The sequence below is a fragment of the Pipistrellus kuhlii genome, unplaced genomic scaffold, assembly GCF_014108245.1.
Source record: "Pipistrellus kuhlii isolate mPipKuh1 unplaced genomic scaffold, mPipKuh1.p scaffold_m20_p_2, whole genome shotgun sequence".
Lineage (NCBI taxonomy): Eukaryota > Metazoa > Chordata > Mammalia > Chiroptera > Vespertilionidae > Pipistrellus > Pipistrellus kuhlii.
In genome coordinates this window covers 160,133,352-160,147,725 of record NW_023425515.1, presented here as the reverse complement: position 1 = coordinate 160,147,725, position 14,374 = coordinate 160,133,352, and the positions used below count along the sequence as shown (strand labels likewise).

The 14,374-nt window shown below is 39.8% G+C and overlaps 2 protein-coding genes across 7 annotated transcripts in view; both read left to right on the top strand.

The window, feature by feature from the left end:
- The window catches only part of MOB3C (MOB kinase activator 3C), a 31,501-nt gene extending 19,487 nt beyond the window's left edge, over positions 1–12,014 (top strand). Inside the window, exons 5-6 of the mRNA XM_045584570.1 lie at positions 3,112–3,301; positions 11,824–12,014. The gene's annotated coding sequence lies outside the window, so the exon portion shown is untranslated. The remainder of the gene's footprint in view (positions 1–3,111; positions 3,302–11,823) is intronic.
- Positions 1–14,374, top strand: part of MKNK1 (MAPK interacting serine/threonine kinase 1) — a 37,907-nt gene that overhangs the window by 6,720 nt on the left and 16,813 nt on the right. For 2 of the 6 annotated variants that reach the window (XR_006742182.1, XM_036444884.2), the window contains exons 1-3: positions 7,591–7,689; positions 9,368–9,469; positions 11,824–11,921. Coding sequence is in view for 5 of the 6 variants with exons in the window: in XM_036444884.2 (XP_036300777.1) it covers positions 7,608–7,689; positions 9,368–9,469; positions 11,824–11,921 (282 nt within the window). In the remaining variant the exon portion in view is untranslated. Of the gene's footprint in view, positions 1–3,161; positions 3,302–7,153; positions 7,261–7,590; positions 7,690–8,419; positions 8,468–9,367; positions 9,470–11,823; positions 11,922–14,374 lie in introns of those variants that run through there. The other 4 variants (XM_045584568.1, XM_036444886.1, XM_036444888.1 and 1 more) reach the window with 4 other exon arrangements.

Below are 14,374 nucleotides of genomic sequence, written 5' to 3'. Positions count from 1 at the left end.
AAAAACGGCTCAAAGGAATTTAGAATGTTGCCAGAAGGAATCAGAACCAACCAAGCACTTGGAACCTGTATCATGTATCTGAAAACCTCCAAATACTTTCTCTTTGCCTTTGTGCTCTGCTAACAGTTTATTCCTTCATGCTGCCCAGTTGTGGTTTACAGAGGACTTTGCAATGCCACAACTGATCTGGCAAGCCGTATCCCAAGTTTAAATAATAGTTACTATTTATTGAGCACTTACTCTATACCAGGCATTATGCCGTGAACTGGATATATATTAGCTCATTTAATTCTTACAGCAACTCTCTGTTGTAGATGTTATTGACCCTATTTTATAGATGATGAGAGTGAAGCACAGAGGGGTTGAGCATTATGTCCAGGGTTACTTCATTAGTATATGATAAGGCCAGAATCTGAATCTAGATCCTAATGGCTTGAAAGCCCATCAAAGCTTCCTACTGTGGCTCTAAACAGCGGAATAACACAAAGTCCATAAAGGAATTCTGAGGGTTTTTACTGTAGACTACTAGAGGTGTGTGTGTGGGTGTATATGTGTATGTAGAGGAACAGAATTGTAAGGAAGGGAAATAAGATGGGTTGGCAAACTTGACTATTGGCCATTTCTGGTTCACTACCAGTTTTCATTTAGACCACAAGGTAAAAATGTGTTTTATGTTTTTAAATGGTTGGGGGGAGGGAGAAGGAATCAAAAGAAGATTAATATTTTGTGGCATGAAAATTCAAGTTCCAAGCAGTTAGTTAGCACCCATATGACCGTCAGCTGATTTCTCAACAGAAATTTTGCAGGCCAGAAAGAAATGGCAAAAAATATTCAAAGTGATGAATAAGAAAGACCTACAACCAAGATTACTCTACCCAGCTAAGCTTTCATTTAGAATTGAAGGTCAGATAAAGAGTTTCACAGACAAGAAAAAGCTAAAGGAGTTCATCACCACCAAACCAATATTACATGAAATGTTGAAGAGTATTCTCTAAGAAAGAGGAAGAAAAGGAAGGGGGAAAAGGGAAAAATAAGAACAATAAAATGGCAATAAAAACATATCTATCAACAGTTGAACCTAAAAATCAAAATAAACAAGCAGGAAATCTAATGAACAAAATAAATTGATGAATAAAATAGAATCAGAGGGATGGAAACATGGAACAGACTAACGAATCTCAAGAGAGAAGGAGCGAACAGGGTGTGGGAAGAAATTAACCAAAGATCTTATATGTATATATGCATTACCTATGGACATAGACAATAGGGTGGTGAAGGCCTTGGGTGGGGCGGGAACCAGGTAGAGGGAAATAATAGGGGGTGGGGGAAGGGAGACATCTGTAATAATCTCAACAATAAAGAAAGAAAATTCAAGTTTCAGTTTCATAAATATTTATTGACATATAGGCACAATCATTCATTTATGTGTTGTCTATGGCTGCTATTTCTCTATAAAGGCAAAATTAAATAGTTGCGACAGAGACCATTTAGACACAAAGCCTAAAATAGTTATTATCTGCTCCTTTAGAGAACAAATTTGCCAATCCCTACTATAGGCAACAAGAAGAAAGGAACACAGAGTTTAGTAATATTGTGACAAGACTAAAGGCAAAGCATTGAAGTTTAAGGCCATCTTGTGAAGTGTTGAGACCTACAAGGAGAGAGCTTCTCTGGGCCCTGGAAATAGTTTCATTGGGTCACAGAGATTTGTTCAGGAGTAAAAGGCACAAATAGGAAAGGTTACTCTATGTGCTAACATTCTATATTGGACAATAAATATATATTTTGTGGATGAAGTAATTCAGATATTTACCAGAGTCGTGTGTGTGTGTGTGTGTGTGTGTGTGTGTGTGTGTGAGGAGTTTGTAGCCTAGTGGGAGAGCCACATAAGCATGTGTATAGCTGGCTCTAAGTATTTTAATAGTATACTGTGGGTTTGATTAAATGCTGGTTGAAGTAATTTGTGGGACTATTTTCAGTAATTTGTGATGGGCCCCAAAGAAAGAATAGGTGCTATTCTTCAAAGAGCTACTACATAACAGGCTGAGGGAAAGCCTGACAGTATAAGTATTTGGAGCTTATAAGATTGGGAAAGAAAGAAACAGAAATCATTTAAAGGTTCTGTTGCTGGGCGACTGGCAGGATGATATAATCTGATAGAGAAGAAGGGAAAAAGGAAGGAGGCGATGGGTGGGGTTAGGGTGAGTTCAGTTTGGGACACATGATTTGAGGAAATGGCGAAACATCTGGCTTCCAGTTAGAAAATCTTTTTAGAAGTTTTGGCACCAAGTTCTCAGAATTCAGACTTAAACTGCTTTTTCAGATCTTTTCCATTGGAAAAAGGGGGAAGGACACATTGATGTTGTAGAAAAATTCACAAATCTATTTTGACACATGATAGCTAGAGCCATGCGATTAAAAATAGCAGTGGACAGAAAATGAAGTCATCACATAGAAAACTAGCAAAAATTATTCATTTGGCATAAAACCGTGTTCCTGTTCATGCTACCTGCTGCCCTCAGAATCTACTAGATTTATCTTTCTGCTTCTAAACTTGGACAACAGAGAAATGTCAGCTTTTACCTTCTACGTGAGACTCTTTTTATGTCTTTTTGGTTCTAGAATTCCACAGTGGAAACAGAATCTGAAAACTTTTACTCAGACACTTGTTAAATCTTCAAATGCTTAATCTCAACATTTTCAAATGCTCAAATGTCTGATTTTATAGTAAAGACTAGAGAAATCTGTGATTGCTTTGTATATATCTACTTACTGGTGTAATGTATAGGTTTGGGGAAAACTAAGGTTGACCTTTATCTTCTCTGGTTCCTTTAAAGAAGTCAGCATTTTAAAAAATATATTTTTATTGATTCAAAGAGGAAGGGAAAGGGAGAGAGAGAGAGAGAAACATCAATAATGAGAGAGAATCACTGACCCATTGGGGACTGAGCCCGCAACCCAGGTATGTGCCCTTGACCAGAATCAAATCCAGGACCCTTCAGTCCACAAGCCGATGCTCTACCCATTGAGAAAAATTGGCCAGGGCAAAAAAAAAAAAAAAAAAAAAAAAGCCAGCATTTTTATATCCTTTCTATTTCTGCTTTTTTAAAGATTTTCATGGCAGACATGATGAGGCAGAAGTTGAACTGAAGCAGAGAACTGAAGAATGTGTGCTACCTGTAGAGACCATTGAAACACTTCCTGCAGCTGGAAAACAGCAACCCCCTGTCAGAAGCATTATTTTATCTGGAATTTCAAGTTTATAGAGGATTTGCTTTCCAAAAATTGGGCAAACCTATAGGTAAGACTGGCTATCCATTTTACTTAGACTTTTAGATTGCTTTAGATTGAAATTATCTATTTCCAGAGGAAGGAGCCAGTCAGAGATTTCAGTATACAGTTAGGCAGCCAGGATTAGCTGGACTGCTTGGCATGCCTAAGACAGTTTCTTAAAGGGGGGAAGCACATTTCTATCAGAATATAATAGCAGAGACGCTCGTAAGGAAAACCATGCAGTAAGTAAAATTTTTTTAATTTTTTCATTATAAAATAACTATATCATAACAAAATAAAAACAACAGAAGTATAAAAAATAAAATTTTGTACCCATTCAATTTCATTCTCCCAAAGTAACCATGGTTAAAATGACTCCAGATGTATCTTTTCAGGTTTTTTTATTTTTAACTTATAAGTGACATATATGATGACTGTTTGAAGTGTTCTTTATAACATTCTAACCTGGGGTTCTATCATGCCTGACAGGTTATAAATAACATCATGTGTTAAATTTGACTAGCTTCTGTCTGAATGTACCCCTTCCTTGACCTTGTCCCCTACGTAGTAATGATATAATCAGAAACCAAATCAGCCAACTAATAGGTCTGGCAGAAAAAGAGTAACCTTGTACCTAATACAAGAACTGCCATGAAATAATGTGGTTGGACTGGTTTGTAGTTCTTTCTACATAATATGCCAAAACACAAAATACAAAACTATTTCTGAGCAAGAAGAAACTTCTGATAAATTAGGTTTCAGATTAATACAATAATGATAAAGTTGTGATAATATACTTTTTTAATGTAAGTTATAGCAGTGATGACCAACTTTTCTGACATCATAGCACACATATAAAATGATATTGTTTAGCCTGATGAAAGGATCATACCTGATTCATAGCACACCATTAAGGTTTCTAAATAAAAGCATTCTTGTTGATGTCTGGCTAACTCTGGCTACCCTCTTCTGCTTTTCAGCATTAAGGTTTAAATATAGTATAATAGTTTAAAGTTTGAATTCTAAGCCAAACTATCTAGATTTAAATCCTAGCTCTGCCACTACTAGCTATGTGACCCCAGACAAATTACTTCATCTCTTTGTATCTCAGTTTCTTCAGCTGTGAAATGTGCAAATATGATACTTACCTCATAGAGTTGTGAAGATTACCTAAGTTCATACCTGTAAAATGTGGTATTTATAAATTGCTTAGAACATTATCTGGCATATGATAAGCACCATATAAGCATGTGTGTACTAGAACTACTTGTAGTGGTAATGTTTACTTTACTTGCTGTTATACTGTTTCAGAGAAGTAAATGTTATGGGCTCAGTCTGCCCAGGCTCCTCCTGATTGCCTCCTCCTCTGCCTCACATTTCTTAGTCTTGGGCTGTTCCTTAAGAGTGTCCACCCCCCTTGCTTTCATTGCCTCAGTTTCATTTTCTCAGTTTCCATTTGTTTGGGGGCCCTCAGCCAGCTGATAACTGAGAAAACTGCTGAGTTGATCATTATACTCATCAGCTTGCTCTCACCGCCATTCCATCTCTAGAGAGCTTTGTGACTGAGGGAAGTACATATTAAAGAATGTGAAGAGGAGTGAATCCTAGACCTTGAAAAGAACTCTAGAATGGTTGGGAGAGGAGCATGAGCTGAGTTAGCCGAACTGTTAGCCAGCAAAGACTCATGTTTGGTAGGAAAAGGATCACCTGATGTCACATACCAGATGTAGGAGCTAGTCAGTTCTCTGTAGGCTCTGCCAAAATATGGAGCAGAGCTGGTGACTCTGGGGGCACTGTGGCTCATAAGACTTCATAGAGAAATGACAGTTCTTTCAGAAGGTAGGCCTTAGGGCTAGCTTGGGGGAGAACACTAGGTTAGTACTTTCATGTCAGGAACACCTGTTGACTTTGTAGCCCTACTGGGTGAGACTCTTTATCTGCTCTGTGAGTTCTCCGGGCCCTCTCCCCATGCAGGAGCCAGGTTGGTTGTTGGATCTGTATCTTTAAAACCTGTTAACCGAGCGGGACCTATAAATACGTCAAACATAAACAATATCGGGAATGGGTAGGACTTATGAATACGTCCTTGAAATATATGTTGTGCCCTGAGAGGGATGATGTATATTTTTTGTAATCTTTATAATTGTTTATAAAATTTATAATTTTTTAATTTGATGTTTCCATTTTTTTGTTGGTATTTTCTATTTGTAATTTTGTATTTTCCTTTTGTGCTTTATATATATAAATGAAAAAATATATATTTCATTTATTTTAATTAAGTATAAATAAAAAATAATAATAATATGAAATTATGTCCTCCGGGCGTGACGTACTGACACGTCCTAGTGAAAGAGTTCGTGCCTGTTACAGGTTGCATAATTAAAAAGGGAACTCCCCGGTTAACAGGTTAACAGCTGTTACTATAGGAGTACAATCAATACTTCTAGAGTAGCAGATTTTACAAAGAAGGGAGAACTTGCATTACTACTCTTACTTTTTTAAATATATTGTTATTGATTTCAGAGAGGAAGGGGGAGATAGAAACATCAGTGATGAGAGAGAAACATTGATTCGCTGCTTCCTTCACGCCCCCTACTGGGGATGGAACCTGCAACTCAGGCATGTGCCCTGACCCAAATCAAACTCAGGACCCTTCAGTCCACAGGCCAGTGCTCTATCCACTAAGGCAAACAAGCTAGGGCATACACATGTTTTTTGAAGCACATTTATAGAAGTATATCATTGGATTCTCACAGAGTTGCTGGAAAAGGCGGGCATTATTTTTAAACTTATTCTGTAGAAGAGGAAACTGAGATTCTAAGAGGTGAAGTAACTTGGTCTTGGTACTATGTCTGGTACTATCTGAATCAGGACTCTCAATTTGGTCTTCTGATGCCAAGCCCATGTACCTTCCCTATCAGCAGTGTGCTTTCTTTCCAGCTCCACCTCCACCAATATACAAATGTGAACGACCAATATACAAATGTGAACCAAGATGAAGGCAGGGGCAGGAGGAGGTGGAAGTGCTGGGAGCCTCCACACCAGCTGGTTCAGTCCAGAAACAAAAGAAGTGCTCACTTTCTTCTCTGAAATAACAGACACATTGCCCAATCCTGTATCAAGGGTTAGAAAGTTAAAAACCTTTTGGGTCACAGTGCTCTTTTTGAGAGGAAGTTTATCAGGGAATTCATGAAACTGTTGTCTGAAGCACAAACATGTACCCACAAACATACTTCTTTCAGTATGTGCACTCATACTTAAAGGGCCTGGGTAACATTCCTAACACCTCATATGTGCATAATTTTATATCATTTTCATTTCAATGCATGTTCTCTGAAGGCTGATGTATGTCTAACTTAAGGAGATGCAAAGGTGAAGGGTGGCAGTCCTGGCCTTTAGGAACTTGGGGGAGCTCTCAAGGCCACATAAAATCAGTGCTCTAATAATTTCCAGCAGGGTTTAGGGAGCAGAAAATGAATTTCCAGTTCAGTGCAGTAATCCCATCTATTTGCATAGTGCCTAACAGAGTTTGCACAGACCTTAATTCATTCAAAGGGATGGAGACCTTTGGGATGGGTTTTAATAGCTGGGAAGAAACCTTAGGCCAAGAGAAGGAGTTGAGCCAAGGATCTGCTTGGTTGTGGAATCTTGCCCTCTGAAGAAGCTTTTATTAAATGATTGCATGCATATTAAATAAGGTCCCACAGGTCCTACAAGTGTACTGTTGATGATAAAATAGACTATGACAGGCTCCAGAGAGGAAACTATCAACTCCTTGGTAAGATTGTAACACTTCTCCCTTCCCCTTTCCTTTAGTGTAAACAGGGAAGTTAAGCACATTTTTTCACTTCATTGTCTTCCTACGTTTTTTTCTTCCTAGTTTCAAAAACAACTCTCCTTCAACAAGGTCTGTTTCTAAGGAAAGTCTTAACCATTTGTCCCTTCTGGCGTACCCTCTTCCAATGAAACCCATGCAGAATAGTCCAGGTACTCTATCTTTTGTGTGTGAAGCCCTAAAAATCTAATATTGAGTGTGCAGCCATGCTCAGAGGTATGCTTCTTCCACAAGAGGCTCCCTCAGCCCTGCTGTGGTAAGAACCAAGTATAAATTGCAGCTAACAGGGTTTTCTAGCTAGAATCGTAAGAATGTTTGAGCATCCCCTGTGCATTATAATACCACCAGCCCTCTGGCTCCTCCTCTACATTGCCTGCTTGTTGGCTGTTTTGCTTGTCCTTGGGCCTTCCATCAGAGTGTGGGCAGGGGAAGGAGAAAGAGAAGTGATTCTAAAATCTTCCCCATCTGCACTTGGTTTGCAGTGCTGGTGAGAAAATAAATGGGGGCCAGGATTGACATTGGACTGCACACAAGGCAGAGCAAGAGGGACAGTGGTCCCTCCTCAGCCTATTGTCACAGTGGTCAGTGCCCCCTCCCTGAGCTCCTGTAGAATTTCTCACTATGTTGAGCAGCTCTTTTCTTTTTAATATACATTGGTAAGGGTGGATATTTGGGTGCAGATATTTAAGATTAATTTTTTTTAATTCATAGTGTGTTACACAAGAGGAATCTTGTGTTTGAAGCTGTTGGCTAGAGTAATATTTTGAGATTCTCTATGGATTCCTATTATCCCTGTGTTTATCTCTTCTATAAAATATAATTGAAAATCTGTCACCAGATCCTAAAAGTGGGAGGAAGAATGCACCTAAATTGAGCTGTCAGACACTTGGCTGCCTAACGTGCTTTCTGGATTGTGATGTTGAAAAGGGTTGTCGTTCTGTGTGCTTTCTCCTCATGGCTGTCATGTATTCGCCTCTGAGAACAGTGCATAGAAGACGTGCATTGGCTCTCATCAATCTTCCTGAGTCATTTCCCTGATCATGTTCAGGAGGGTCCTCTGAGAAGAGAGTGGGCCTTTTCCTTCAATGGGCAAGAGTTAGCTTCCATTTCAAAATATCTCAAAAAAAAAATAAAAAAAAAATCCAACAACCCAGAGCCTGTGTTTATTGAAGGTTGGTCTAAAAGGCTCTCACACCATATGCCCCATCAGCACTCGAGTGCCTCTATTTTAGAAGGATGTAAAGGTTTAATCACCCTGGTGGGGATTTAGACCCTGAGACTTCAGAGAAATCTTATTATTTCTAACTGCAGGCAAAGAGTATTAAGGCTCCACTCTGGATCAGGGGCATGACATGTTCTGTAAGTAATTTATCTTTACCAGGGGAAGGCCCTTACTAGAGTGTCTTAGAAACAGTACTACGATTGGGTACTGGCTCATTATTCCTCCTTTTCTCTTTCTTCTTCTCAGTCTCCTGCTTATTCTTTTTGTCCCTACTTTTTCCTGCCCAATGTCCAAATATCTGCCTCCCAAATTTTCCCTTTAACAGGGGGGCACCAGGTGCCTGCCAAGGAGAGATAATAATGCTTTTGCAATAAATGACCTCATCCAGCAGCCTGGTGTAGACCTGTCAACTGCACACTTCTGAATGGACCCTACCTGTATCCCCTCAAATAAGGAACAGAGAGGGAAGCGTGTGTTCTGGCTCCATAGGCATTCACCTGTGCTCGTAGTTATCCCTGCCCTATTGTACCTTCACAGAGGCAATCTCCACTGAAGGCCTTTAAATTCCTGTGCACATCCACATAGGGATGTTACTAATCATATGATTTTTTTTGCATGTACCTCTTCCAACCTCACCCTCCTTCCTGTCTTTCTGAAGCTAGAGAATGTCACAGGTGGGATTCTGCTTATGGATTCATTGTTCTGTTTGGGGACTATAGTTTGATTGGTGGCAGATCTAAATCCATGTGCTAATGAGCTTGGTTAAAGCAGGCCTCTGCTATCCTCTTTTAATCTAGCCTGTTTGTCTGAGTTTCTTTCCACAGTTAATGATCTGCTGTAATGGTTTTGCCTTTAGTTTTGCCTCCTGGGTCAAAACAAATCAATAGTCCTCACAGATATTTAAAAACCATCAGTGTAAAGCTCCTGGGTCTCAGCGCCATCCCCCTCCCCCAGTTTTGTTTTGTTTTTGCTTCTGGGTAAACTTAAAGCTTAATCAGTACAGTGATATTTCCCTCGCATCTCCTCTTTTCTCGCAGAGATGGGCAGCAGTGAACCCCTTCCCATTGCAGAAAGTGACAAGAGGAAGAAGAAGAAGCGGAAGGCCCGGGCCACTGACTCCTTGCTGGGAAAGTTTGAAGGTTGGTCATGCAACTCTCTTAGAGCAGGGCCTGTGGCTCCCCAAGCATGGGAGGAGCTTCCCTAAAGGTCTAGATCACAGGATCTGTGTTATCATAGAGCTAGCTCATGGTTATGTGTATGATAGCGATGAAAGAAGGAGTGCAAGAGTATACAAGGAGTGACAGAAAGGGAGAGAGCAGAGATGAGAAAAGCCCTTGGATGAGGCACAGGCTTCCTCCAAATGGTCAAGGAACAGGAAGACCAATCTGTCAGAGTTGTACATGCAGTGAGATTGGCTGGTGTGTTTCAGCCCCTTCCAGATGTGATCTTCCCCTCAGCTGTTCCTAGAAGGGCTGTTGAGAGGTAGAACAACCATGTAAGAAGAGGAAGAGAGGGCCATGGCTGCAAATGAAATTTCAATCTTCGGTAAGCAGAGAACTTGACTCCAAGAGATTGCAGCTACTTGTGCTGAGTTTGACACCATTTTAAGAGTGACTGTTGTGTTCAAAGGACACAGTGTTGATGATCAAAAATTTTGAATCCTGTGTGAGGCACCAGGCGCAATGCTTGTCCTGTTACCACTGGGCATGTGGTGGGATGGAGTGAATCACTGAACATTTCTGCAAAGAATTGAAAGGATCAGTAGCTACTCCTAGTAGTGACATGCCCCTTCATCTATTCTGTTTCTTTTGTGAAACCTGAAATAGCTTCCCCTCATGGTCCCTCTTTACAGTATTGCAGATACACTAATGAGTTGATTGTTTTATAGAGTAGTTCTAGTGACCAGCCCTTTATGAGTCAGGAATATTGGACTTCCAACCACCAACCTATTCGGACATGTGTAAAAGGCTAATACTAAAGTGTCCATTGTGAGTAAAGCGTGTTATTTAAAATACTTACAAACAACAGAGTGTATTTTTTAAAATTTTTTATTGCATTTATTGGGGTGACACTGGATAATAAAATTATATAGGTTCAAGTGTACAGCTCTATAATATATCATCTATATATTGTATTGTGTTCACCATCCAAAGTCAAGTCTGTTTCCTTCAGTATTTATCTCCCCTATACCATCTTATACTTCCCCCCACACCTTTCTCTCTTATAATCACCATACTGTGAGTTTGTTTGTTTTCTGTTTAATACCTTCACCTTTTTCCAGCCCCCTAACGCCCCTCCCCTCTGATAGCTGTCGGTCTGTTCTCTGTATCTATGAGTCTGTTTGTCTTTAACCCAGTCAGTAGATGTGTGTGTGTGTGTGTGTGTGTGTGTGTGTGTGTTTGGCATGATTTTTAGAATAATTTCCAAATCAACAGGTCTTGCTCTTTCAATGAATATGAGTAGTTCCTGTTATTCAAGGATGGCTTGTGCAATTGTAGGGCTTCTCATGACTCAGAGTGATAAAATCTAATTTCATGGTTAAAAAGTATTCTACGCAGTCTGTGGGTTTAAGCGTTAGGCTTCCTCAAGAGGAAGAAGCCGAAGAATGGAGGCTAAGGGAGAAGGAGGCCAGCTCAGTAGAGACTATGATGGAGCTGTAGTTTCTTTTGGAAGGGCTCAAAGAGCCTGTGCTATTTGTGAGCTTGGGCAGGCCACCTAAATGTTCTTTCAACCCAAGCCTATTACTCTGTGAGAACCACTCTGACTCAGCACCCTAAAAACCTCGAGGCTTCCGTTTACATTTATGTGTCTCCTATTTCCTGTGGGTGACTTCTGGAAACTTTTCAAAAACCTCCAATGAGGGTCCTTTTTGTGTGGTATAAAATAAAACAATGATTTATTCCCCTTTGTATCACCAATGCCTAGCACAGAGCTGGGCACATAGTAGATACTTAGCAAATGAGTAAATGAATACATAGTGTTGATTCAAATTCATCCTTCTATGAGGATGCCCCAGATTCTCTGAACAGATAGATATAAACTTTCCCTTCCCTGGTTCCTTTTTACCATGTCTTGTCCTCTCTCTGATAGTATTTCCCACTGTCTAGTTTATTCTGGGGTCATTTGTGTACATGTCTGCCTCCCCCATTGAACTGTGATTCTTAAAGAGCAGGAACTGTATTTTATTCCTTGCTTTGTCCCTATTATGAATTTAATATGCTGTCTGACAGATAGTAGGTACTCGGGAGATATGTGTGTGAATTGAAACCCTTTCACTGACTTCATCAAATGGGGAACAGGTGTCTTCTACATGATCTGGTTGTTGAGAAACTGAGTTCTGAAATGGCCAGGAAAGCTAATGGTCTTCCTCGTCACCGTACTATGACGATCACTGTATGCCTGTGTTGTCAGCCCAAGGAAGCTGAGTGACAGAGCTCTTCTTTCCATCTTAACTTGCAAAGGGTGACTCATCTCTCATCCATTTCATCTCTAGATGTGTACAAGCTGACCTCTGAATTGCTTGGAGAGGGAGCCTATGCCAAAGTTCAAGGAGCCGTGAGCCTGCAGAATGGCCAAGAGTATGCTGTCAAAGTGAGTGTCTCATCTGGATGCCAGGCTTTATTTTGTACATAGTCAGTGCTAAACCAAATAAATTTCATATGCCCCAATGTGGTGGCTCAGTAAGATTTGGGGCTCCAAAGCTGTATTCGCTGAATTCAAATGTTGGTTTCTCTACTTGCTGTGTACCATTAGACAAGTTACTAAACCTATCCATGCTTCAATTTCCTCATCTGTAAAATAGATGTAATTATAGAACCTATATATTATTTTTGTGAGGATTAAATAAGTTATTTCAATAGTATGTGCAAAGGGCTTGAAATAATACCTACCTCATAGTATGAATGCTTCTTATTAATCTGACAAATGAAATTAGCTTCAGGGAGTAAACAAACAGATTTGGAATCAGACAACCACATGAATCTCTGTTTTGACAAACTACTACTATTTGACCTTGGTAAAATCACTGAAAATCCTTGAACCTCAGTTTCCACATCTCCAAAATGAAGATAATAATACCTGCTCTTTCTTTCAATTTATAAATATGAAAATAAAAATGAACTGGTGTTAGTAGAAACATTTTACAAATGACAAAATGCTCTACAAATGATGTAGAGCATTGGTCAGCAAATTCATTAGTGAACAGAGCCAAATATCAACAGTACAACAATTGAAATTTCTTTTGAGAGCCAAATTTTTTAAACTTAAACTTCTTCTAACACCACTTCTTCAAAATAGACTCACCCAGGCCAGGGTATTTTGTGGAAGAGCCACACTTAAGGACCCAAAAAGCTGCATGTGTTTCACAAGCCACTGTTTGCCGACCACAGATGTAGAGTATCATGATTATGAGGAAGGAGCACTCAGCTATGGGACAGGAGAGGTGGCTGCTAGCTTTGTGATCTTGGAATGGCTCACTTCACCCCTCTGTGCTTTCACTTGCTGACCTCAAATGGAAGAAGAGACTGATTGAGAGCAGTGGCTCTCAAAGACCCTGCATCAGGGTCTTTGTATTTTTAACAAGTTTCCAAGTGATTCTAATATCCACCAAAGTTTGAAAACTACTGATCTAGAAACAAGGTCTTATTGACTCCAAGGAGGCAATTCAGACTTATTTCAAATCATCCACCTGAGCCACCAGGCCTAAGCGGTGCCTCATATGGGAAGACTCAGTCAAATTGACTCCTGGAAGACGTGTGGTTTTTAAATATATATATATATATATATATATATATATATATATATATATATATATATATATATATATATTATTGATTTTTTACAGAGAGGAATGGAAAGGGATAGAGAACTAGAAACATCAATGAGAGAGAAACATCGACCAGCTGCCTCCTGCACAGCCCCCACCAGGATGTGCCCGCAACCAAGGTACATGCCCTTGACCGGAATTGAACCTGGGACCTTCCAGTCTGCAGGCCAACGCTCTATCCACTGAGCCAAACCAGTTTTTGCAAGATGTGTGTTTTTTAACCAATTGGCCATAGTCCCACCTGTGGATTTATTAAGGGGAAACTTCTGCTAAGCCATGTTCCTTTTTGTTGCAGTATTGTTTCATATGGTAACAAAAGTACTGCCAATCCTTTTTGGAAACAGATCAGTATAAATTACAAGTAATTAAAAAAAAAATAATATTCATTAAGGGTGGTAAAAACTGCAAATGTCAATTGATATTCAAATGTCTGAATATATTTATGGATGACAGACCAATTTCTTCAAAGTTGGCTCATAAGAGGAAAACCAGGCTCTTCCTCCATGTCCCCTGGCATCTTTGGGCAAAGATGGACCCTGGCTTGGCAATTCTCGGATTTCAGCAGTTTTGTCCATGTCTCTCGTGTTTCTTGAAAACTCCCTAGAGATGGGCTGCTTCTCCCCACATGGCTGCACAATATTTGGTTGTTTGTTTGTTTTTTGTTTTTTGTTTTTAATATATTTTATTGATTTTGTACAGAGAGGAAGGGAGAGAGATAGAGAGTCAGAAACATCGATGAGAGAGAGTCATCGATCAGCTGCCTCTTGCACACCACCTACTGGGGATATGCCCGCAACCAAGGTACATGCCCTTGACCGGAACCAAACCCGGGACCTTTCAGTCCCCAAGCCAATGCTCTATCCATTGAGCCAAACCAGTTTTGGCAATATTTGGTTTTATTAGGGCTTTCCCTATCAGCATCCAACTGATAAACACTAGAGTCTCAAGGTGGGAATGAAATTTCAAGATAATCTAGTGCTGAATATCCTCTGTAACTCCTCAAATAGCTATACCATGTTCTGCTTCCCCATCTCTAGTAGTAGGAGTACATTTCTTCCTCAGAAAAAAATTATGCCATTGCTAGATAGTTTGCCTGCTCGAAAGTTCTTCCTGACTTTGATCTGAAATATTTGGTGAACGAATTAGCTGAGTAGCTTCTATGCCCCAGCACTACACCTCTCTGTGCAGAAAACGGGCCCAGAGGTTTGCTAACAGACAT